Source organism: Panicum virgatum, chromosome 6K (genome assembly GCF_016808335.1).
Source record: "Panicum virgatum strain AP13 chromosome 6K, P.virgatum_v5, whole genome shotgun sequence".
NCBI lineage: Eukaryota > Viridiplantae > Streptophyta > Magnoliopsida > Poales > Poaceae > Panicum > Panicum virgatum.
The window spans coordinates 43,275,962-43,297,814 of record NC_053141.1 but is presented as its reverse complement, the minus strand read 5'-3'; the positions used below and the strand labels follow the sequence as shown (position 1 = coordinate 43,297,814).

General features: G+C 53.6%; 1 protein-coding gene and 1 long non-coding RNA gene across 3 annotated transcripts; one reads left to right on the top strand and one right to left on the bottom strand.

The window, feature by feature from the left end:
* Positions 1 to 11,422: 11,422 nt before the first annotated feature.
* On the bottom strand, positions 11,423 to 14,497 carry LOC120712793 (transcription factor bHLH130-like). Of its 2 annotated transcripts, none has more exons than XM_039998673.1 (6): positions 13,450 to 14,497; positions 12,939 to 13,273; positions 12,684 to 12,830; positions 12,528 to 12,593; positions 12,260 to 12,447; positions 11,423 to 12,018 (listed from the first exon to the last, which is right to left on the bottom strand). In XM_039998673.1, exons 1-6 carry the CDS (start codon positions 13,931 to 13,933, stop codon positions 12,012 to 12,014), a joined length of 1,227 nt encoding a protein of 408 aa, XP_039854607.1. In that variant the 5' UTR covers positions 13,934 to 14,497; the 3' UTR covers positions 11,423 to 12,011. The 2 variants fall into 2 exon arrangements, with proteins under 2 accessions (XP_039854607.1, XP_039854608.1); XM_039998674.1 differs by having other exon boundaries at positions 12,260 to 12,328; positions 13,450 to 14,446.
* Positions 14,498 to 16,857: 2,360 nt separating this feature from the next.
* On the top strand, positions 16,858 to 18,800 carry LOC120712792. Its single transcript, XR_005691015.1, has 4 exons — positions 16,858 to 17,330; positions 17,730 to 17,864; positions 18,010 to 18,574; positions 18,668 to 18,800. It is a non-coding gene; the product is annotated as an uncharacterized LOC120712792 (long non-coding RNA).
* Positions 18,801 to 21,853: the final 3,053 nt, after the last annotated feature.

Sequence of the window (21,853 nt, the reverse complement as noted above, 5' to 3'; positions counted from 1 at the left end):
TAGGACAAAACATGCATCAAAGGATGGGATTGAACATGCCGTCTTCAAAGTCTTTCCGGGAAGTCCTGGTCGAGGTGTTGTCCTTCGGGCTCAGGGTCGCAGAACTGGTCCTCGTTCGCTTGCTCGCAGTACTGCTCGTCGACGGGCTCTCCTTCGTTCACACCGTGATCTACGACGTATACAAACAAGCACACAATCAAGAAAAAGAAATAAAAGCTTTATCGTTGAGCTCGATTCGGAAACAAATAAGGTGTGGAGATAGAAGTAATATTTTTGGGCAATTTCCTAATGGCATGGCCAGAACTATGCTAGAAATGGCCAGAATTATTTTATAGGGTGGAGGGACTAATTTTCTAATAAACTAAAAGAGAGGGTTTTCTTTGCAAAATAATTAAAGAAGGGGGGACTCTTTACTGAATAGGCAGAAAAGGATGGGGTTGGGGGCAAAATCGCCCACTTTCTTCCTCCTCTCGCCAAGAACAGAGGAGGGGCAGGGGAGGGGGGCGGCGCTCCTGGCACCGGCGGCCCAGGGCTCAGGAGCGGCCAGGGAGGAGGGGAAAAGGGAGAGGAGAGTGAGGGGGTTTGATTCCCCACCTTGGCTCGAGCTGGGGTGGAGCGAGGGGGCGGCTCCGCGATGGCCGGCAGAAGGCGGCACCTATGGTGGTGGTGGCGGCGCTGTGGGCAGTGGGAGGGGCTCTGGTGGTGGCGGCCGGGGTTGTGGGGGCAAAGCCGATGCTGAGGGCCCTTTTATAGGCAGGGAGAGGCGGTGGAGAGGGGAGGGCACCGATGGCCGGGCTCGGCGGCCATTAATGGCGGTTTGGCCTCGCCGAGGTGTCGCGGAGCGGCGGCACGATTCGCGGCGGCGATGTAGATGACGGGACGGCTCGGGTAGAGTCCGAGCGGCGCGCCGGGCACTGCAGGCATGTGGGGGGGGCCAGGCGCTGTGCGGGCACAGGAGCGACGGCGCGAGCGGCGAGGTCGGGGCGCTGTGCGCGGCTGGCTTGCCGACGGGCGGCGCGGCGAGCAGGAGCGCGCGTGGAACGCATGCTGCGCGCTGAGCGCGCGTACTGTGTGTGGACAGGCGGTGGCGTCGAGCTGCGTGGCGAGCGGCACGGGCATGCGGTGCACGCGCGAGCAGGGGAAGGCACGCGTGCGCATGCTGCGCGTGGAGTCGGCCGGGTGCGGGCGCACGCGAGCATGACGAGGAGAAGGCCGGCGCTGGGCAGGCGGGGTCGGGCGCGAGCGCGGGCCGGGCGGCGCTCGGAGCGTGCAGGAGCGGGCAGAGGAGGGAGAAGGAGAAGGGAGGAAGGAAAGAGGGAGAGGGAAAAAGAAAAATGGAGAAAAGAAAAGAAAATGGAAAAGAAAATAGAAAAAAGAAATGGAAAAGAAAAGGGAAAAAGGAAAATAAAGAGAAAAAGGGAAAGAGAGAGAGAGAAAGAGAAAAAGAAAAAGAGGGAGGGAGACCGCGCCGGCGCCGATCGCGGCGGGCGGTCGCGCGTGGGCGACAGGCCGCCGAGCAGCGCGGGATGGGACGGCGACGAGGAAAAAGAGAAGAAAGGTGGAACGACGCTTGAAATCGGGTGTCGGGACGGAGGTCTGACGGGACGGTTTCGGGGAAAGGGGCTCAGAGGTTTAGGAAGGTTTGAACTCAACGATAAAAACTTTGAAATGAAATATTTTAGCGCGTGATTTAATTCGGTAATTTTTTGGGATGTTACACGGCGGTGGCCGGGGGAGGAGGGGCGCGGTGGCGGAGGGAGAGAGGAGGGAGGGAGAGAGATAGAGAGAGAGGCCGGGGGAGAGGGGGTAGAAAAGAAAAAAAATATGACACGTGGGCCCCATGCCTTGGTAGTTGGTATGGAGTAGAAATATAGATAGTGAACGAGCGCGGAGAAACTGAATGTAGAGTAGAGAATCTCGATGATCAGGATGTAATATTTCGTTTAGAGAGTGAATTTAGAGTAGAACGAGTGCGGATAGCCAAAGGTATACTGATCATAACCTTCCTCGTGTGTCGATGACACACAAACCTTATGTGTTGTGTCGCCAATGGCTCGATATTTGTTCCTTCATAAGCAGAGAGTTGCCGCCCCTCGAGGACGCTCGCATGAGAGCAAGTTTTATGGATTTCGCTGACGGCCGGCGAAACAAGCGCGCGGTGGTGGTGGACCCCGCTAATTTTTAATGCGCGGCAGCGAGTGCGAGCCAATAGCATCTGCGTAACGCATATCCGCCCGCTCCTAGCGACGCGTCTGCTTCGCTCTTTCTCCTATTTTTTTTCTCGCCACGTCAGACTCCGCCGGCGGTTCGCCCACCCATAATACCTGCTCTCAATCGCAAATGGCCCGTTGCCTGCCTGACAGAGCGCGGCTTTTTTATTTTTATATTTTTTATTTTCATTTTTTACAAAAATATATTTTTGATTTGGAAATTTACAGAAATATACCCCGGCCGCCCGGCAGCCGGGCGGCAGGGGCTTATCCGCAAAAAAAGACGACAAAAAATTGCAGACAGGTCCCTGGGGACCGGCCGCCCGGCAGCCGGGCGGCCGGCCCCCAGGCCGCCCGGCAGCGGGGTGGCCAGCCCCCCCCCCACCCGTATATAAGGTGTTGGCTGCCCCCTCACCCCCTCATTTGCCTTACTAAAAATCCAGAAAAAAAGAAAAGAGAGGGAGAGGGGGAGAGGCAAAGCGGCGAAGCCCTGTCGGATTTTCAAGCAGGCGACTTTAGGTAACTAAAATTTTCTACATTTTATAAATAGATTATGTTGTAATTATTTTTTTGAAACAGTAGATTAGCAATCAGTTCAATTATTGTTAGGAGTGATTAGTGGTACATTTAAATGCAGTTACTTGTAGTGATTAGTGTTGATATAGTACATTTAGTGTTAGATTTAGTATTAGAAAATACTAGAAAATTATTAGAGAAGTATTAGAAAGTCTTAAAAATTGGAAGATAATATTAAAAAAATTAGAAAATGTTAGAAAATTTTAGAAAATGTTAGAAAATAGTTTAGCAATCAGTTTAATTATTATTATGAGTGATTAGTGGTACATTTAGGTGTAGTTACTGATAATGATTAGCGTTGATATAGTATATTAGCAATCTGATTGCTCACTTGTGATTGCCAGGGCTCAACACCATGGCATCCTCAGGATCCACCTACATTCCATGGAATAAGGTGACGGAAACAGTCCCCCAAGGAGTCCAGGTGCCTATGTATTTTTGCGGATCCTTGTGCAAACTAATGAAATCAAGGGTTTTGGGGGACGACTTTGGCAAGAGATTCTTCATGTGCGAGAATTACGAGTACGACCCGCCCAAGCATTACGGCAAGGACCGAGCAAAGGTACTACAAAACACTATCAGAGTTTGTCACTTTCAGATCTAGTAATGACTTCTAACATGATTTGGGGAAAGACTCCAACGCCTCTACGTGATTTCGTGTAGTGGTTAGACGCCGAGCAATCTCAGCAGGATAAGGACCACGTGGAGCCTCAAGCAAGGTGGTCTGCACAAAGGTGGCAACGAATGCTGCATGAAGAACAGATGGAGGAGAAGCGCAAGAAAAACCAGGAAGAGATTTAGAAGAAGATTGCAGAAGTGGAACGTCAGAAGGCAGAGGAACGTGAAGCTGATAGGGAGAGAAAGTGAGAGAGGGCCCGCCGTGCTAAGGAAGCAGGGTCTGAAGCTATTAGGAAGGGAAAATATCCCCGGTGCACTCAGTAAAGCACCACCATGTAATCCCGGCATTTTACATTTCCTAAGGCATGTTAGGTTTACTCACAACACGAGGTTATCGTGTTGCACATGCCATGTTTTTCATTGTTCAAGGATCTAGTAGTACGAACGCCTTAAGCCTCTGCTTTGTAATCGTAGCATTGTTTAAAAAACTGTATTGCAAACCGAAAATTTATGATTCGTAACTACCCTTCTATTTTCAGTACACTACATTCAGTGAGCAATATAATTGAACCAACCTACACATTTAGAACTACAACCAAGAAATCTTACTACACAAATACCTTTGTAATATTACATGCTACAATCTGGTGCAAATATATATCCATACATAATAAAATGTAATTATGACATACAGGTTGGAATACATATCCATACATCTAGTTCAAATACATATGCACACATAACGAAATCTAGACGCGACGGGCTCCAAAATCCGGAGGCAATCCAGAAGGTCCAACCTCAGCACCAGCATTATCTTCTTGCATTTTAGGGCACTTCTTGTAAGTATGACCATCTGCTCCACACAGGTTGCATCTTTTTTTCTTCTTTCCTGCCTCAGACTCATCCATTCCGTTACGGATACGAAGTGTCTGCCGTCGACCTACCCCTCTCCTAGCATCTGGATTGGGAATGTACATTGGAGAGATATTTGGTGTAGTGAATGATCCCAGACTGCCTATGCCATATATCTCATGGCCCCAAGTGTGCATAGCAGTTTCTTTTCTGTAATATTGTGAAACAAAAACCCCAGGATCCAACCCAGATTCTGAACATGCCGCAATGACATGGGAGCATGGTAAGTGAAGAAGCTGTGGCTTCTTGCATCTGCAAAAAACCTTGCCTTCCGGCGTTATCAAGCAATTCTGAACGACCCTTTGTCTGCGGACAACCTGCCCTGTCCTGTCCTTGCATGAAACCTCAAACCTTTGATCCTTTGTGCCCATGGAGACCACTCTGTGATATTGAGCCTTTTCAATTTTTTCTTTCATGTAGTTAGTGACCCTATTATAAAAAATCACACCTGGATCATTAAGTAAGACAGCAGCTGCCTGGTACCGCTCTCTGAAGTACCTTATGCATCCGTACATGATGAATTCAACTATGCCAACAAAAGGAAATCCACGAACATGACGCATTACCATATTGTAATACTCTGCGTGGTTGGTTGTCTCGATCCCATATCGACGACCACCAGTGTCGTATAGAATTGACCACTTCTCCTTAGGTGCATCCTTAATCCACTGTGTGAAAGGTCCGCCGCCGAAACGTCTCCGGCTGGAGGTTGAGGCCTGTTCCTTTAGCAGCTCGGTGCACATGTTATCTAGCACCTGCCACAATGCATCAAACTTCCGCTGCTGATTCTGAGTGCACAATCTCTTGAACAAATTCATAAGTTCCTTATTCTTGAAGCGCTCATAAAAGTTTGCATCCATATGCCTTATGCACCACCTACTCACAACATCTGGCCATAGAGGAGGCTGTCCTCGACTTTCTTCATGTAGTTGCCTTATTGCTGCTAGAAGACCAGCATGTCTGTCACTGATGAGGCAAACATCAGGCCTTCCAGCAACAACGTAAATCTTCACACGTTCAAGGAACCAGTACCAGCTCTCTGTGTTCTCATTCTCAACAAAAGCAAAGGCGATGGGAACCACCTGCCTGTTGCAATCAACTCCAATCGCTGTCAGTATTGTCCCCTTATATCTTCCTGTCAAGAATATGCTGCCAATACATAGAACAGAAAGACAATACATAAATGCCCTCACACATGCACCAAGGCAGAAGAAAGCACGAAGCAGAAACCCAGGTCCCCCATCTAAACTCGGTACAATGTAGGTATCAGCCACGCTTTCAAGATTTCTCTGCACAATTGCTCACAGCATGTGAGGCAGGTTATCATATGATGCCTCATATGTGCCAAATCTCATCTCAAACACCTTTTGTTTTGCCCGCCAAGCCTTTGTATAGCTGACTTTGTATTGAAAACGGTCGTCGATGTCCCTAATTATCAATTTTGGCTCATAATCAATTTTGTCCAGAATCACCCCATACATCTTCTTGGCAACGAAAGTGGATGTGATGTTACGGTGAGTTTGAGCAACAGCAGTTAATCTACATGTATGTGGTGTAACAATTGAACACTCCTAGTGTGTCTTGTACTTGCCCTTGTAGGTATGTACTCGCCATGTACAATCGCCATTGACACACTTCACCTCATATTCTTTGCTGCTAGACTTCACAACTCTGAATTCCTTCCTCAACGATATAGCCCAAAGCTTCACAGCATCTTTCACAGCTTCAATGCTAGGATACTTTGCCCCCTGTACAACCTCATTCTCTCTGTATTCGTACTCGTTACTCCTAATATCTTGTATCACTGGATTTCCAAAACCCTTGCCTCGCCATTCACCTAGCAACGGGTAGTCCTCATCGTCTGATGAGTCCCCACATTCTTCCATCATTCGAGCCTCTTGGTCTTCATTCTGTACAGCTTCCACTATTCTAGGTATCCGCTCCCCCTCATCAGGTAAACCTTGCGGCTCAGGTTGAATGACATGCACGTTCTGATCTTCTTTTTCTCCTACCTGATCAGCTATACATTGCGGCTCAGGTTCTGTGACATGCATGTTCTGATATTCATTTTCTTGTTGCACTGCTTGGTTCATATGAGATGATGTACTTGTTGATCCTTCACCGAAATGGGCTGCCTTCTGGTGAATCTGAATTAGCATTGCAAGAGGCCACCCGCGGTCAAGAGCTGCTTGCATGTAAGTCCGTCATTCTTCGGTGTTTGCTATAAGCATCAACTCCCAGAAATCCCCTTCAGTTCCCCAATTTGTCACAGTCTGAACGGTTAGGAAATGAGTCTTTGAATTCACATTGAATATCTCGTGAAGCCATTTGCGTATGGAACCAAAACTCCTCTCTAAGGGTTTATCTATTCCGCACTTTCTTCATTCAAAAGCTGATAGATCTACTCCATACGCATCATGAGAAATATATCCATCACCATAATGAACTAGAAAACGAAGCTTGCTCGACATATCTGGACACACAATCATGATATTAAATTGATTGCTAATCTACTGTTTCAACAAAAAAAATTACAAAAAAATAATTGCTCGACATATCTGGACACACAATCATGCTATTTGTAAAGCGTAGAAGAATTTTGGTTACCTGCAGTCGCCGGCTCGAAAATCCGGCAGGACTTTGCCTCTCTCCCTCCCTCTCTCTTTTTTCTTAGTTTCTGGAATTTTAGTGATGCAAATGAAGGGTGGGGGGACCAGCCAACCCTTATATAAGGGTGGGAAAGCCGGTCGCCCAGCAGCCGGGCGGCCAGGCCGGCCGGGCGGCCTGGGGGCCGGCCGCCCGGCTGCCAGGCGACCGGCCCCAGGGACCTGTCTGCAATTTTTTATCGTCTTTTTTTCGGATAAACCCCTGCCGCCCCGCTGCCGGGCGGCCGGGGTATATTTCTGTAAATTTCCAAATCGAAAATATGTTTTTGTAAAAAACGAAAATATAAAATATAAAAAAAAACCGCCTGACAGCCGCTTGGGTTCGAGGCCCACTCAGTCTCCCATTGCGGCGGCGGCCTGCGGAGCCCGTCCGGCTCGGAGCCGCGCAGGCCGCCCTATCTGGTTAGGCCATTGCCCATGGGCCTCGACCCGCCCGCGAGCGCTTTTCCTCGCGCCTGGGCTGGCGAGCGGGCCGCAGAGGCGCAGAGAGCATGGCGCTGTTATTTTCTCTCTTGTCTCTTCTGGCTCTTCTCATCACCAATCATGCCGACCCGACCCGACCCCTGCTATATATATAAAAAAAAAAAGCATGCCGCCCCCTCGGAAGGCCTCACATCATAGCCCGTCATGGCGCAGGTTGATGCCAGGGCCCCCTTGAATTCCCATTCCAGGCAGCGCTAGCTGCTAGGTCTGCTCCCACTCCCAGTCCCTTCAGCACGGGGAGAAATGGATTATAGAACAGTGGTGGCCGCGGCCGCGGCGGAAACCGGCCGCCCGAAACCGGGGGCAGCAGGGCATGGCGCCGTTACCCAACCGCTGGCGGTGTCAGGCCCAACGCGGCCACCACCACTGGCCAGGTGCGCCGCACGCAGGTCGCAGGCGACACCAGTACGAGCAGGCGCGCCGCGACAGCCGCATTCATTCCGAGGCTTCCTGCTGGCTTCTCCCCGTCCAATCGTGCCCCGGTATGGAACGCCGCCGGCGGCCGGCCGCCGGCCCCCTCCCTCCATCCCTCTGCTGTACGCCCTGCCGCTGCGTGCGTGCGTGGTCCTGCGCTGCACGCCTGCACGGCGGCACTAATGTCTCGCGATCCGGCACTGGTTGGTGATCACCGGCGAGGCGCCACCAGGCTTCGATCGGGGGATTCTGGTGACCGATCACCACTCGGGCGGGCGCTCGGCACCGCGCACCGCTGCACGGAGAGGCTTTCGGACCCGAGATGATCGATGCCGGTTGCCGGTGCGGTGGTGCCCCCCATGTCATGTCGCCCGGCCGGCAAATCTGGCATCCACAGGCACAGTGGACGACGAACCGAACGCGAGCAAAGGCGGCGGGCGGAGCTCATTGCCGACTCCACTACCTCCTCGGCCGCCAACCAAGCCACCCACCCACGCGCTTTCCCCTTTCCGCCCCCGGCCCCCCCCCCCCCCCCCCCCCCCCCCCCGTGCCCGTGCCATGCCATCATCCCCCGCGAGACCGCGCGCGCTCCCGGCGAGACTGCAGCCACAGCAAGCGCGGCGCGGCACGGCCTGGCTCCGTGGCTCGCCACGTCGGTTTTGCACTGGGTCGGCGCACTGGGGCGAGCAAAGTTGCAGCGCACGCACTGGCACTGTGCCTGATGGGTGCGCCTCGTAGGGCGGACACACATGGGCGCGGAAAAGGTTGCGCCCATGTTGCTGCTGCTCCATCGCCCGGACGTAGCGCAGCAGCCTCTGGTCGCCCCCGCCTGGCATGATGCCGCCGCCTGCGGCCTGCGTGCGACGCGCACTGCTTCTTCCTCACCTTTCCCTTTTTGCCGGGTCACCACCCATGCACGCCGCGGCGAGATCTCGAGCATCCGCAGCAGCTCGACACGGCGGTGGTCGACTTGCCCAGAAGCACTTTCTTCTCGGTGCGTTGCGTTGGCGACGCGTCCGTATTGTCCGAGACGCCTTTGTTCGGGCTTTCCGGCTTTCAACGTACGGCGGGGATCGAGTCGGTACGGTATGGTACGGTACGGGCTGCCCCGTACAAAAAAACCAGTAGCATCGGGTCGAAGAACATGAATTTTTCTAGCTAGCCGGCTAGCTAACTCAGCTGCTGCGTTTCCCGGAGCCGCAAGTCGCGGCCTGTACCGGGGCGTACGCCGGCGAGCTTTCGCCAGGGCGGATGCATCTGGCATTCTGGCGATCGGCGGCTGGCATCGCCGCAGGAGGTCGCCCCGTTCCGTCCCAAGAACCTTCATTAAGGTCGCCGGCCGGCGTTGACATCGGCCGGCGAGCTAGTACCGGTGTTTATTTACGGGGTTGACAAATTGCACGGATTGACTTGTGCTTATTTTACTCGATCGTCCGGCGCCCGCCAAGGAATGTCCTGTAACCTTTCGACGCGGCGTACCTAGAGAGAGAGAGAGAGAGAGAGAGAGAGAGAGAGAGATAGAGAGATGCAGGGTTTACGACCCAATGATAGCATGCCGATCCAATGGTCAGCGTACGTAGCGTGCGCGCCTGCGCCGTGCAAGTCCGAATGCGTTGCACCGGAGCAGGGGTGGCAACGGGAGCCAAGAGCAGCGAGCACGGCCGGTACGTAGCCAGGACAGGGCACCGGGAAAAGGACGCGTGGGGAGACCGGAGATCCGAGTGGGAGCCGTCACCGCAAGTACATGTACCTCTGTCTCTCTGACTCTCTGCCCTGCCCCTCCGGCGCCGCCTCCGTCATTTTCCTTCCCCGGAAGCCAGCGCTGCTCCGTCATTTTCCATGCATTTGGAATTTTAACCAAATCCAGACCCCGCGATACGCGGCGAATAACTGGCTTCATGTAACCCGAATTTTCGCTCAACGAAAACGATTTATATTTGAGTGACATTTAAAATCACTCTACCTACTGAACTGAGCTGCACGCAAGTGCAGGATGAACTGAAGTCAACGGCACAGCTGAAAGACTTTGGTAAACATTTCGAGCTCGCATTATACGTACTCTCCCCGTTTTGAAATGTAGGTCATTCTAGAATTTTCCCAATAAATTATGGAGATGAAGAAAAGACTCTCCGATCCTACTCCTAATTATTAAGCATTGGGATTCTATTTGGGTAACTAAATACGTGTTAATTAAAGTAGCATTGCTCTTTTTTATGCACCTCCCCCACATGCACCTCCGACTACATGGTTGCATACACATTTTTTATTGATGAGAAAGACCTAGGAACGATGCATAATTAAGACAATTTGATCCATTCTCAATCTAGAATGATTTACATACGAGGAGTATGCCGCAAGCCTGCAACAGAGATGTATCATGTACTGTACAGGTGTGGGCGTGGCTCGGCTCGTTCTGAAACCACTCCGGCTCCGGCTAAACCTGTGGCCTGGGCAACGAAAAGACAAGCGCCGGCCAAACTTTTTCTCGCGGCGCGCGACAGCGCCGCAAGAACGGCCGCCGGCCACACGCGCGCGACGCTCCCCCTCGACCCCTCCCAGGGCCACACGGCGGCGGCGGCAGCGGCGGGCCGACCGGCTGAGGCGCGTCGCTTTCGCCGGCTGCCCGGTTCCGCACCGCACGGAGGAGGGCCCCGATCCCGATCCCGCCGCCGCTGACGCGCGGGTCCGTTCCGTCTCGGGAAACGGCGCGTCCGCGCGCACCGCCCACGCCCCGGCTCGGCGATGGCGGAACAAGGGCATCGCATCGTCATCGATGGATCCAGGTACTCGCGTGCGCGTCAAGAAAGTACGAGATCCCTAGTGGCTAGTAGGAGTATTATTATTCTTCAAAAAAAAAACGGAGAAAGTATCCGCAAAGGCGGATCGATCTCATTCTCATCCATCATCCTACTCCGGCCTACCAAACCCACCCAGGTACACGGATCCACACGAACATGGACGCACGCGCACACCTGTGCCACGAATGATGTTCGATTGGTTTCATCAAAAAACAAACAATGTTTCCGAAAATCAAGAGATTTCATTCATGGCGACTTTTTTCCCCCCCGGCATGATGAACATGAATCTTTTTCCTCAGCTCTCCGACCTTATCTCCACGAAGCGACGCGAAGAGAGCCGAAGATCAACGCGCCGTGACCGTGACGCGCATCCCCGTCGTCTCCCCGGGTCCCCCCACACGCCGCCATCACCTTTCCTTTCCCTCTCCGTTTTCCTCCTCCCAAACCCTCAATGCCAGAAACGGATCGACCAAGCGTCTGAACAGAGCAGAGAAAAAAGGGCAGCACGGCCTCCAAATACATTGGGGGGGAGTTTCGATCCGGTTCCCACGGCGGCCGCCGCCGCCGTGCTGCCATGCCCACAGGTTCCGGGTCTTGCTTCGAGATGGGAACAAGGTAGTAGATGGACGGACAGCGACCGTTCGCGGAAAAGAAAACCTCCCTCCAAAAGTCCAAATTGTTCTTTTTTTAGAGGAAAATTAAAAATTTATTCTTTCAAAAATGAAGAAGAACAAGAAAGAGGAACTAACATAGTCTCTCGCGGTTGCGGGATTATTGGGGACGAGAGTTTTTCTCTCTTATTATTGGGGACGACAGTTTTCTCTCTCTCTCTCTTATGACAAGAACGAGAGGATGTTGGGGTGACAATGGTCTAAAAATGGTGCTACTCCATCCTACAGCTGCAGCTAACAGCACAAATGCAGAAGCACAGCAGTAACTTTCTACAGAAATGGCGAGATGCAATGCGATTGGACATGGGCGTGCAGGATGGTTGTATATAGCATAAGTTACAGCGAAAACTAATCACTATACAATTCTCCCCCACCCCTCCTCCCATGCCTCTCCCCCAATCCCACACCCGCTTGAATACTTGATGATGCCACTGCTCCTGCGCTCCAGCTAGTCCCCCGGCCAGGAGCTCAGAAGCTCACACTGTTCTGCAGCCTCCACTCCAGCAGTCCAGAGAAACGAGAGCTCCGGTTTCGTTGTGCAACCCCCCATCAACAATTCCAAAATCCAAATGATGACGACGGCGATGATGTCTCCCTGGGGCTTTCAGCCGGAAAAATGCTGCTGCTTGCTCGCCGAGCAGGTGCAGCTGGCGCGGCTCTCGTTCAGCACCTTCAATGGACAAGCAGATCACTGTCAAAGCTCAGCTTTTTTTTCTTTTTTGGATCGTGTGATTGGGATAAGAATGGGTAAAAAAGGCAAATTTATTTTTTCCAAGGTGACCCTCGCCGTCAGCCGTAGGGCAGGCAGATCGCGGCTTCTTGATTTGGACGTCACTGGCGACGGCAAGCTGACCTTTGCAGCTACGCTACCGACAAGTGATCATTTGCTGGGCGGCGGCGAGAGATCGTACCTTGACCTGCTTCTGGAGATCCTTGATGTAGTCGACGGCCAAATCCAGCATGTCTGAGGTGTTGGTTTGCTGCAGGGAATGGGAAGTACACCGGTCAATTCTGGAGGGGTGGTCCTCGACTCCTCGCATGGCAATTGGCATGGCGGATTTGTGAACCATACAGAGACTGATCTATCGCCTAGTGTTTCCTATTGGGGAGAGGAGGCGAGCCGAGATTGGTGCAGGGCTACAGGATGATGAGCAGTGAGAGTGAGGTGAGGTCAGTTACCTTGTCCATGTTGGGCACGAGCTCCTGGAGCTTCCTGATTCGCTCGCTGATCTTTGTCCTCCGCACCTGGATGGCCATTGGTCAGAGAGATCGAGGCATCAGCCAATTGCTCAACCGCAGGGTGGGATTCTAAGCAAGAAAGCTCAGCTCGCTCACCCGCTCGGCGATGCTGCGCGGGTGCGTGGCGCACCCGCGCTTGGCGCGGATCTTGCAGGGCACGGCGTCCTGGAACTGGAGGAACTTCTCGATGGCCGCCATCTCCGACGACGTCTTGGGCAGGCTGAACTGCTGCGTCAGGCCGCTCTGCACCGCCGATCACCACGGACCGTCGTCAGCGACTAGAGGAAATGGAAGCGATGGAACAGTGGGCGGCGGAGTAATGGAGGCGGCCGCCGGAGGAGACGCACGCACCTGGCCGGGCTCCGACGAATCCCGCGGGCGCTTCATCCCGGACAGGCTCTCCGACATGAGCGACGACGAGTCCTCCCACCCGGAGCTCATCGGGTACCCGGGGATGTAGCCGCGGCCGCCGCCGGCGCCCTCGGGGCTGCTCCCGCCGAGCTCCTCGCTGCCCATCTCCGAGATCTGCGACATCAGGGAGCCCTGCCGCGACGAGAAGCTGAGCTGGCCCTTGAGCCTGCCCCCGCCGCCGCCGCCGGAGGGGGAGTCGGCCGCGGCGGCCGCGCTGGCCGCGCCGTTTCTGAAGCCGACGCCCATGCCGCCGGCCCGCAGCATGCCCCCGTACCCTGAATTGAGCAAAACGGCGTGGCAAGGACGGGCGCGCTCAGTTCCGGAAATAGAAACGTTCCAAACAAGAACTCGCCAAGAACAGAGCGGCAATAATTGCGGCGCAGGGAGAGAGCATGGCAGGAGTGGCAACTATGGGAGTACCAAAAGAAGGCCGGATTAAGGAGGGACCAACCGTTGTCCATGTTCAAATGATTGAGGAATCCGGCGGGGGAGCTGCTCTGCCGGATCAGGCTGCTGGCGCCGGCGACGGCGGCTGTGGGGGCCTCCATGCCGGAGCTGACGGTGCGGTAGAGCCCGGACTCCACGGTGGCCATCTGCTGCTGCTGGGAGTGGAACATCATCTGCTGCTGCTGCTGCTGCTGCTGATTCTGATGCTGGGAGGCCATGGCGGCCGTGTCCGGGAAGTGCGCCGCGGCGGGGGCATGCGGCGCCGGCGCCGGCGGCTTGTCCCTGATCTGGTGGTCGGCCAGGAACCTGGAGAAGACGTTGTCGGCGCCGGGGTCGGGGCTGCCGGCGCGCGGCCCGGGCTGGAGGAAGTCCTCGCAGACCTCGCCGAGCAGCGTGCTCGGAGCCGATCTGTAGCGCTGCAGCCCGGACGAAGTCATCGGCGGCTGCACCGGCAGGTTCAGATCCTTGGACACCGGCGAGCCATACATCACCTCAGGCTGTCTCTTCTCTCTCCCCTTCCCCAATCCCCTCTCTCCCCACCCCGCTCCCGAGCACCACCAATTCTCCCCGACAACCCACGACGGGATCAAGAAACACACGGCCACCACTACCACCGCCTCCCCGCCATGGCCGCCGCACCCGCACGCACAGGAGCCAGCAACACAAACCCCCAGCGAATCAACCCCAAGCAATCCTCCAACGAACCCCGAGACGAAGAAAAAAAAACCCCAGAACTTTCCAGCCGACGAACACAGCGCCAAATCGCTTTTTGCGCTCGATCTCTCCACCAGCCTCCCCAAGTTGCTCCCCCCTATCTCTCTCTGCCTCTCCCTATCCACAGCTTTTGTACGGCGGCGGGAGGCGAACTGGCGAAGGGAGGGAAAAGGAGGGAGAGCCAGCAGCAGAACCGAGAAGAAGCGGTGGACTGGTGGTGGCGGCTTGGGGGGCCTGCCTCTCCGCTCTGCTTTTGCGGCACTAGTTTAATTCACGGATTGGGGGGTGGCGACTGTGTGCGTGTGCGTGGAGCAAATTTTATATGTGTGGGAGTGAGGGGGGAGCTCTTGGCGATCGCCCGCGGCCGCCAGCTCGGTGGAGAGGGAGGAGGGCGGAAGTGACGAGACTGCCCTCGGCTCCAGGGAGAAGACGATGCCGGGGCCATGGTCCACGGACGGATGGGTCGCTGCGCCGATGCTTTCGCTTGGAGCGACCGCCCGGTGGGCGAGATTACGGATCTGCCCCTTGTTTGACATTTCAGCGTGAAAAAAGGTTGCCGCTGCGTTGAGCTCCCACACCACCGTTTATGCTGCAGGTTGAGAAATGATTGATCGTGTGGAAATTACTGTGGATACACGTAGCACCTTTTTTTTTTTGAAAAGCTGATACACGTAGTACCTTTTTTGTGTATCCTGTGTGGATCTTGAAAAAAACATGACATTGTGGATGGTGACGGTTGGAAAACAATGTTCACTCGCAAACACACACAAATACCCGTGCATTCGGGAGAAAAATGATGATAAAATCTAGAGTATGGTGAATTTGATAAGGAGCTCATTGGGGATACTAGTGTTCCGCGAACACTAATATTGGATTTCTCACATTGAAACTAGGATGAAGTACACCAAAAGGTAATATTGGATTTCTCATACTGAAAACTAGGATGAAGTACACCGAAAGGTAATGACGACTCCACATCGTTAAGATATACTTATGTTCATTTCATCAGCGATACCACTTGCTATCACACCCGAACATTTTTCAACTATAGGAAATAGAAAAATCAGAAGTAGTGACAATAAAAAAACAATACGAGTATCTTCCTTCTCCTTATTGTTGCATTGGATAACAAGTAAATTCGAAACAGTTTAAAGAACCTTGAACATAGATTTTCTGACATCCTATGGTGTCGATCCAGATAAACCACAACCACCTGTTGAGAGCTAGCTTATGAAAACATTACGAGTTCCCGTGGTTAGCAAGAAGCAGGCATAGCCTTAAAAAAATTTGAACATGAGAAGAACTATTCATTTAGCTAGGTTTTGTGTTAGAGAATTTAATTGCAGATTACTTCTGCATGATAGGGACTTTTGCAAAAAAAGAGCAGGCTTGTTAATTCGCAAGGACAGTCTCACAAACACTCCCATGCACAAAAACAGCAAAATGACCAAACAGCCGAGCAAAGAAAACTCCAGCCATGCCTAAAAAAAAGAAGAATGAAAAGGGAAAAGGCTTCACTAAGACGACCTTTTCAAGCAGAAATGACTTGGTAACCAGAAAAGGGGCGGCCAGCAGGCAGTGTCTGGCTTCAAAGCAAGCTTAGCCGCGCCCGGGCCCCACGCGGCCACGGTCACCTGGGTATGTTTGCTGTTGGTTGCGCTCGTGCCGGGAGGACCAACTTGCGTGCCCGTGACCATTTTAAGCAACTCCGCGCAGGCTGTTTTCGGCAGCAAGCAAAGGTCCGGTTTGCTTTGGGTTTTTTGACGCTACTATCCGGAATCGACCGCGAGGGGTGGTGTGGTTGTTGGCCGGGGGCAGGGATGGGATTCCCCTCCCCACCCCACCCCTCTGCCATGCCCTGGGCCCATTGCGGCTGCAGGGCTGTGATTGGCGGATGCATCTCATGCGCGCGCGCGCGCGCACACAACTGACCTGACCAGACCTCTCGTGTTTGTTTCCATGCTTTTCGATTTGACGCTTCTTCATTCCCCATGTGCAGACCGGGAACTCGCCGCATGCGCAACCAAAAGTCCAGCTCTGATTTTTCTATGGTACAGTGTGTTGTTGGCAAGATCGCATCATTATAGAAGCTGCTAGCTTTTAATTTTAGGCCCTTTCTGTCCCCTAAACCCGGAAATGTAAAAAACGTCACATCAATCACCGTGTTCGGCTGTTCTGTTTTGAGCTGCTCCGAGCTGCTCGTGGGCTGCATCCCAATCCAGCTGTTCGGCTGGCCCAATCCAGCCGTTCGGCAGGACTTTTGGTAAGCAGACGGACCAACGGCTCGTTGCCGGCCCGCCGCATTAGCCGAAACGGCTTCCAGTCGCTGCCCCTCGCCCGTGGGCAGGTCTCCATTCCGCACCTCCGCATCTTCCCCGGCCGCCGTGCACCCTCCGCCCCATCCGCATCCGCCGCCCTCCGTCCTCCCCGCCGTCGGGATCTAGCAGATCCAAAGGGGGCCGGGCCCTGCACCGGCGGCGCGGGCCGCATCGGCCAAGCGGCCGGGCCCTGCACCGGCGGCGAGGGCCGCATCGGCCAAGCGGCCGGGTCCCTAGGGCGGGCCATCTCCTCGCCTCGACCGCGCCGCCTCCAGGCGTCCTCGCCGCCTCCCGGGCCGCCGCATCGACCTCTCCACTCCCGCGTACGTCGCGCAGCGCCGCCGCCGCGAGTCTTCTCCTCGGCCACGCGTTCGTCGCAAGGCGCCGCCGGCTTCCCCCTCCCTAACGCCACCACCTCTTCCTCCTCCTTCCCTTCCCCACCTGCGGCTGCCACCTTACCTTCTGCTAGCCCTCAAATCTCGCCTCCGCCGCCGACTCCGGCCGCGAATCGGGCCTCGGATCGGCGCAGGCGCGCCAATTGATGTCCGATCTGTGACGAGGGACAGCCCCCACCACCTCCTTCTCCGCGTCCGCGCCAGGTGCCGCCGCCCCTCCTCCGTCCAGGTGACGCCACCTCTCCTCCGTCCAGGCGCCGCCGCTCCGCCTCCCTGTTTCCGACGCGATCTGCAACGACGCCTTCACCTCGGCCACCACTCAATTCTGCATCCACCACGGTGTATCTTTGGGGGGGGCGAGAGCCTTTGCCGCTCCCTCACTCTCTGTGTCACGTATCTCCTCGGTTGCTGATTCCCCGCTCGTTTGTCGCCATTGCCGCACCTTGTGCACTGTGAAGGTAACCTCTGCGCCGTTCTCTGCTCTCTCTGATTGGTTTCTTCTTCCCGCTGTTCTTGATCTGCTGCCGTGTGCTGCGCGGGGTTACTCCTGGTAGCTGGTTCTGGGCGGCCTTGGCCATGGCAGTAGTTGGATAGTTTGGAAAGAATGTCTCTTAAGCCTGTCGTTCCAGGATTGGTGGCATATGAGTTAACTACTACCACTACATTATACTTTCTGCCATGAGCCGAAGAACCTCTTGCCAGAAGCCTAGAATTGATCAGTTGCATGGCTTGTCTGTAATGGCATCTTGTTCTCTCACCTGCAAATCCGCAAACTACACTGGGAAAACCAACCTTAACAGACTACTCATCTTTCTGAAATTCATTCCCTAAAAATATTTCTTTGCTGCTCATATCAGGTTCAGAAGAGCTACTATCTGGTGAGCCTTGTTGACAACGACTACATCCACGGGGATCTGTTTGCCGTCTTCAAGGAGCTCTGATCACCAAGATCCAATCCATGCTATTCTCTTCGCCAAACTTTGTTGGCCCAGGTAAGCATTCCATTTATGGCCCCGTTGAACTAATATGTGCAGCTGTGCTTGTGTTATTTTTCTGTTTTGCTAGTTGCTATGGGCTGATTCAATTTCTGAATTAAGCGTGTGACTAACTTTTCAATTCACCTCATTGTGTCTACAGGAGTCCTGATCTGCTAGGTTTGCTTCAGTCCATACGCTGGCACCGTCGTCTACAGCATCGTGCTCCCCGCCTCGAGCTAGGCACTACAACCTGTGTGCAAGAAAAGGAAAACACAGAGCATTTGGTTTCTGTACATAGGAAGATATTATTTGGTGGACTCAGGGTATGCCAAAGAGCGTGGGTATTTGGGACCGCATCACCACAACAGGTACTGGAAGAAGGAGTTCAAATATAGGGGTCATGAGCATTTGCAATAGTTGTTCAACTACCATCATTCGAAACTGTGTAATGTGGTTGAAAGGACATTTGGGGTCGCCAAAAATAAGTGGCAAATGTTGAAAGGTATGCCAAACTATCCTACGGAGAAGCAATGTGGAATTATTATGTCATGTTTTGCACTGCATAACTTTGTACGGGATGAGAATGCACGGTCATCGACAGTCGGTCCGATGCTGGTACGTCCACTAAGTGAGTATTCCAATCAGTGGGTTGAGTCAAATGCGGAAGATGACATGGCAACTCTCCGTGATTGGATTACTACTGGACTTGGAGTAATGGGGTTCGGGTATGTGAGTTTAAAAAAAGATTCAGATTTTGATGTTGGTAAAATTTGAACAAATGTATGATTCTGTTGTGTGCTGACAAATTTGTGAACCAGGCTCAGATGATCTGCAGTGGAACCTGGAATGAAGGAGAAGCACAGGACAATGTTTATTTTGGTCCCTACGGTTTCATGAAGGTGCATGTGCCTGTATGTTGGCTTATTTTGGTACGGAGGGGTTCATGAAGTTTGGATTTGTGCATGTAGTGCATAATGCACAACCACTTGGTAAACTGGTAATTTGGCGTAAGTACGCATCCATTTGGTGCCAAAATTTGAACTAACAAGCACGCACTCATTTGGCGCCAAAATTTGAATTAAAAATTGCGCTGCGTTCAGCTCTGCTGGAAGAACCAGCCCGCCTGCTGCACCCTCCAGCCCTGCTGGAAGAACCAGCCCCCCTGCTGCACCCTCCAGCTGGGACCAGCCCAAAACTGACCAGCCGAACACGGTGAATATATATGTATGGAGTACTAAATAAATTCTATTAACAAATTTTTTTGCATGGATGGGCTGAAAATCGCGAGATGAATCTAATGAGTCCACTTAATCTATGATTTGCAATAGTGATGCTACAGTAACTATCCGCTAATTATTGATTAATCATGAATTAATTAGCATCATTAGATTCTTCTCGCGATTTACAACCCATCTGTGCAAAAAATTTTGTAAATAGACTTCATTTAGTACTTCAAATTAATAAAATTCCAACGCAAAAAATTTTTGCACTCGAACTAAACACGGCCTTATTTTGAAAGTTTTGAAAGATGGAGACTGCTCTGGATTCCTGAATTATGCGGTTACTGGGCCACACTGGCTGGTAGTAAGAACTAGTAAGAAGTTGTGAGAAACAGCTTGCGAGATTTCACAATCTGAAAACTGGTTTTGCAAAAGTCAGGATGTTCGGGACGATCACGGCTGGATTCTTAAAACTCGAGCTCCACGATCTGGTCAAGCAGGGTTGCTACAGCCGCGCTGCACGGTTTTATGTGGTGGTGCACCGTTGCGCGATGACGTCGTGCAGCCGCCGCGTGCAGGGCACGCGCCGCGGCGCACGGTGTGGGAGAAGCACGGACGAGCCAGATGGGCCTGCAGCCCGGCACACGCCGCGCCGCGTCGACGCGACGCGACTCCGGGGATGGGAACGTGCGCCCGGGCACGGCACGCCTCGCCATGCCGATCGGGACCAGGCAACCGCACGCCCCCGGACTCCGAAGCAACGGAAACGCCGGCTGCGCAGTCGCGTTGCGTCATCGGGGCGCCGCCACCGCACCGGCAGGTCGGCCGTCCCGTCCGCGCTACCGTCCAAAGCGCGCGTGGGAGTGACGCCGCCGGTCGATCGGCGACGTCATCGGACGTGCCGACACCGCCGCCTTTATCTCCGGCCGTTCCGGATGGCTCGGGCAGCTAGCTACGTGATTGCCCTTGCAGGATTTTAAGGCCAGACTCTTTGCGCAAATGATTGCTACATCGGTAGCTACTGGTGACGTGGCCGACCTTTGTGGAGCTTTTAGTCTCGTTCTGCCGCTGGTCGTTAGGCTATCTCCAACCATTCCCCCCATCCAACTCCCCCCAAACATACTATTTATTATACTTTACTACCTCCCTCCAAAAAATTCATCCCCCTATAATTCCTTCTCTCCAACCATTCCCCACATATCTATTCCCCATATATATTATCACTCATTAACTAACTATTTATTTAATGTTTTTGAATTTAAAAAAATCATACAGTATTTGTACTGTCATAATACGCATTATCATCATGTTACGGGGCTCAAACGGGATTAATATCGCGAAGAAACAGTGTAATTAGGGATATAAGGAGAGTTGAAACTCACCCTATATATGGGGGGAGTTTCAACTCCCCCATATATAGGGGGAGCTATAGGGGGAACCGTTGGATTGGATTTCCCCTATAGCTCCCCCGATATGGGGTGGGGGGGAGGCATATGGGGCACCGTTGGAGCACGCCTTAGTCAACGGCTCCACCGATGCAGCAGCTGCAGCTGGCTGATGGACGTGGCTCCTGGCTGTGCTTGCGAGCGGGCTATAGGCTGGCCGTTCTTAAAAATGCCAGCACGACACGAGGGCGGGGTAGGCGTTTGTTAAAACTGGACTCGTCCGTGTGCATACAGCTAGCTCAGAGAGTTGACTAAGGGCGCGTTTGGTTAGTTGCTGTGCGGAGCCTGGCTCGTATCTAGCATCCAGGCTGGGTTGGGACAGGCTCAAGTCATGCAACACCTCATTGTTTGGTTGCTAGTATATACTCGGCTAGGATGAACACAAACTATGTTTGGTTGCCTGCATATAACGTGAACATAGTTCATTTTCTAGCCCCCATCGCCCACCCTTGCACCTCGCGAGCCTAGCTCCCAAGAAACGGAGTCCGTGGGCGTTTCTCCAGATGCAGACAGAGGGGGGTAGAAATGCATGGCGGGGGACAGATTCTGGACGTGGTTCAGGCAACCAAACCTAGCTGTGCTGCACGCCGGGGCCCTGGTTCAGTCATATGCACCGAACCAAACACCCCCTAAACTGTGCCGCTGTTTAACGATGGAGGTTTCTTGGGGACAGCCCTGGGTTGACGATGACACGAGCGACACTTGTTTACATTTTTTCTTTCTTTCTTCTCCCCTCCTTTTTTTTGGCCGCCGCTCCTTTTCCGTCCGTCCCGTCCCGTCCCGGCGGCCCTGACCCAACGGCCGCCGCGCGGCGCCTCCCGTCGCGCCATCCCATGCCAGCAGCTCGCCCCACCACGGCGGCAGGCGGGAGGGGCCATCGCCTGGGTCGCCTCGAGTCGAACCCACGCACGGTGCCGCTGGCGCGGCGTCCGCCCGCGCGCTTCCTTCGCCGGCGTGGCGTGCACCGCCGCCAATCATTGGCGCCGTGTCCTCTACTCCCGTATACACGACGCCGCGGCTAGATCATGGGGACCACGCGCGCGCCGTGCCTTCTCGGCTCTCCTGGTAGCTGCCGGCGTACGCGTGCCGACCTGCTACGTACTGAGCTCGCGGCGTACGCCGGCATTAGGCGTCCAGAACGGTTGAAGCGAACTGGTGGAGCAAACAGGCAGGCAGCAGAAGTTGAACTTTTTTCTTCAACGATGCTTAATTGGACAGTCCACATCTCAAAGAGAAAACTAAACCGAAAAAAGGCGGAATAGCCAATTTGGCCCCCGAACTATCACCAAAGGCTCAAATTGGCCCTCGAACTATCAAAATGTCCAATTTAGCCCTTAAA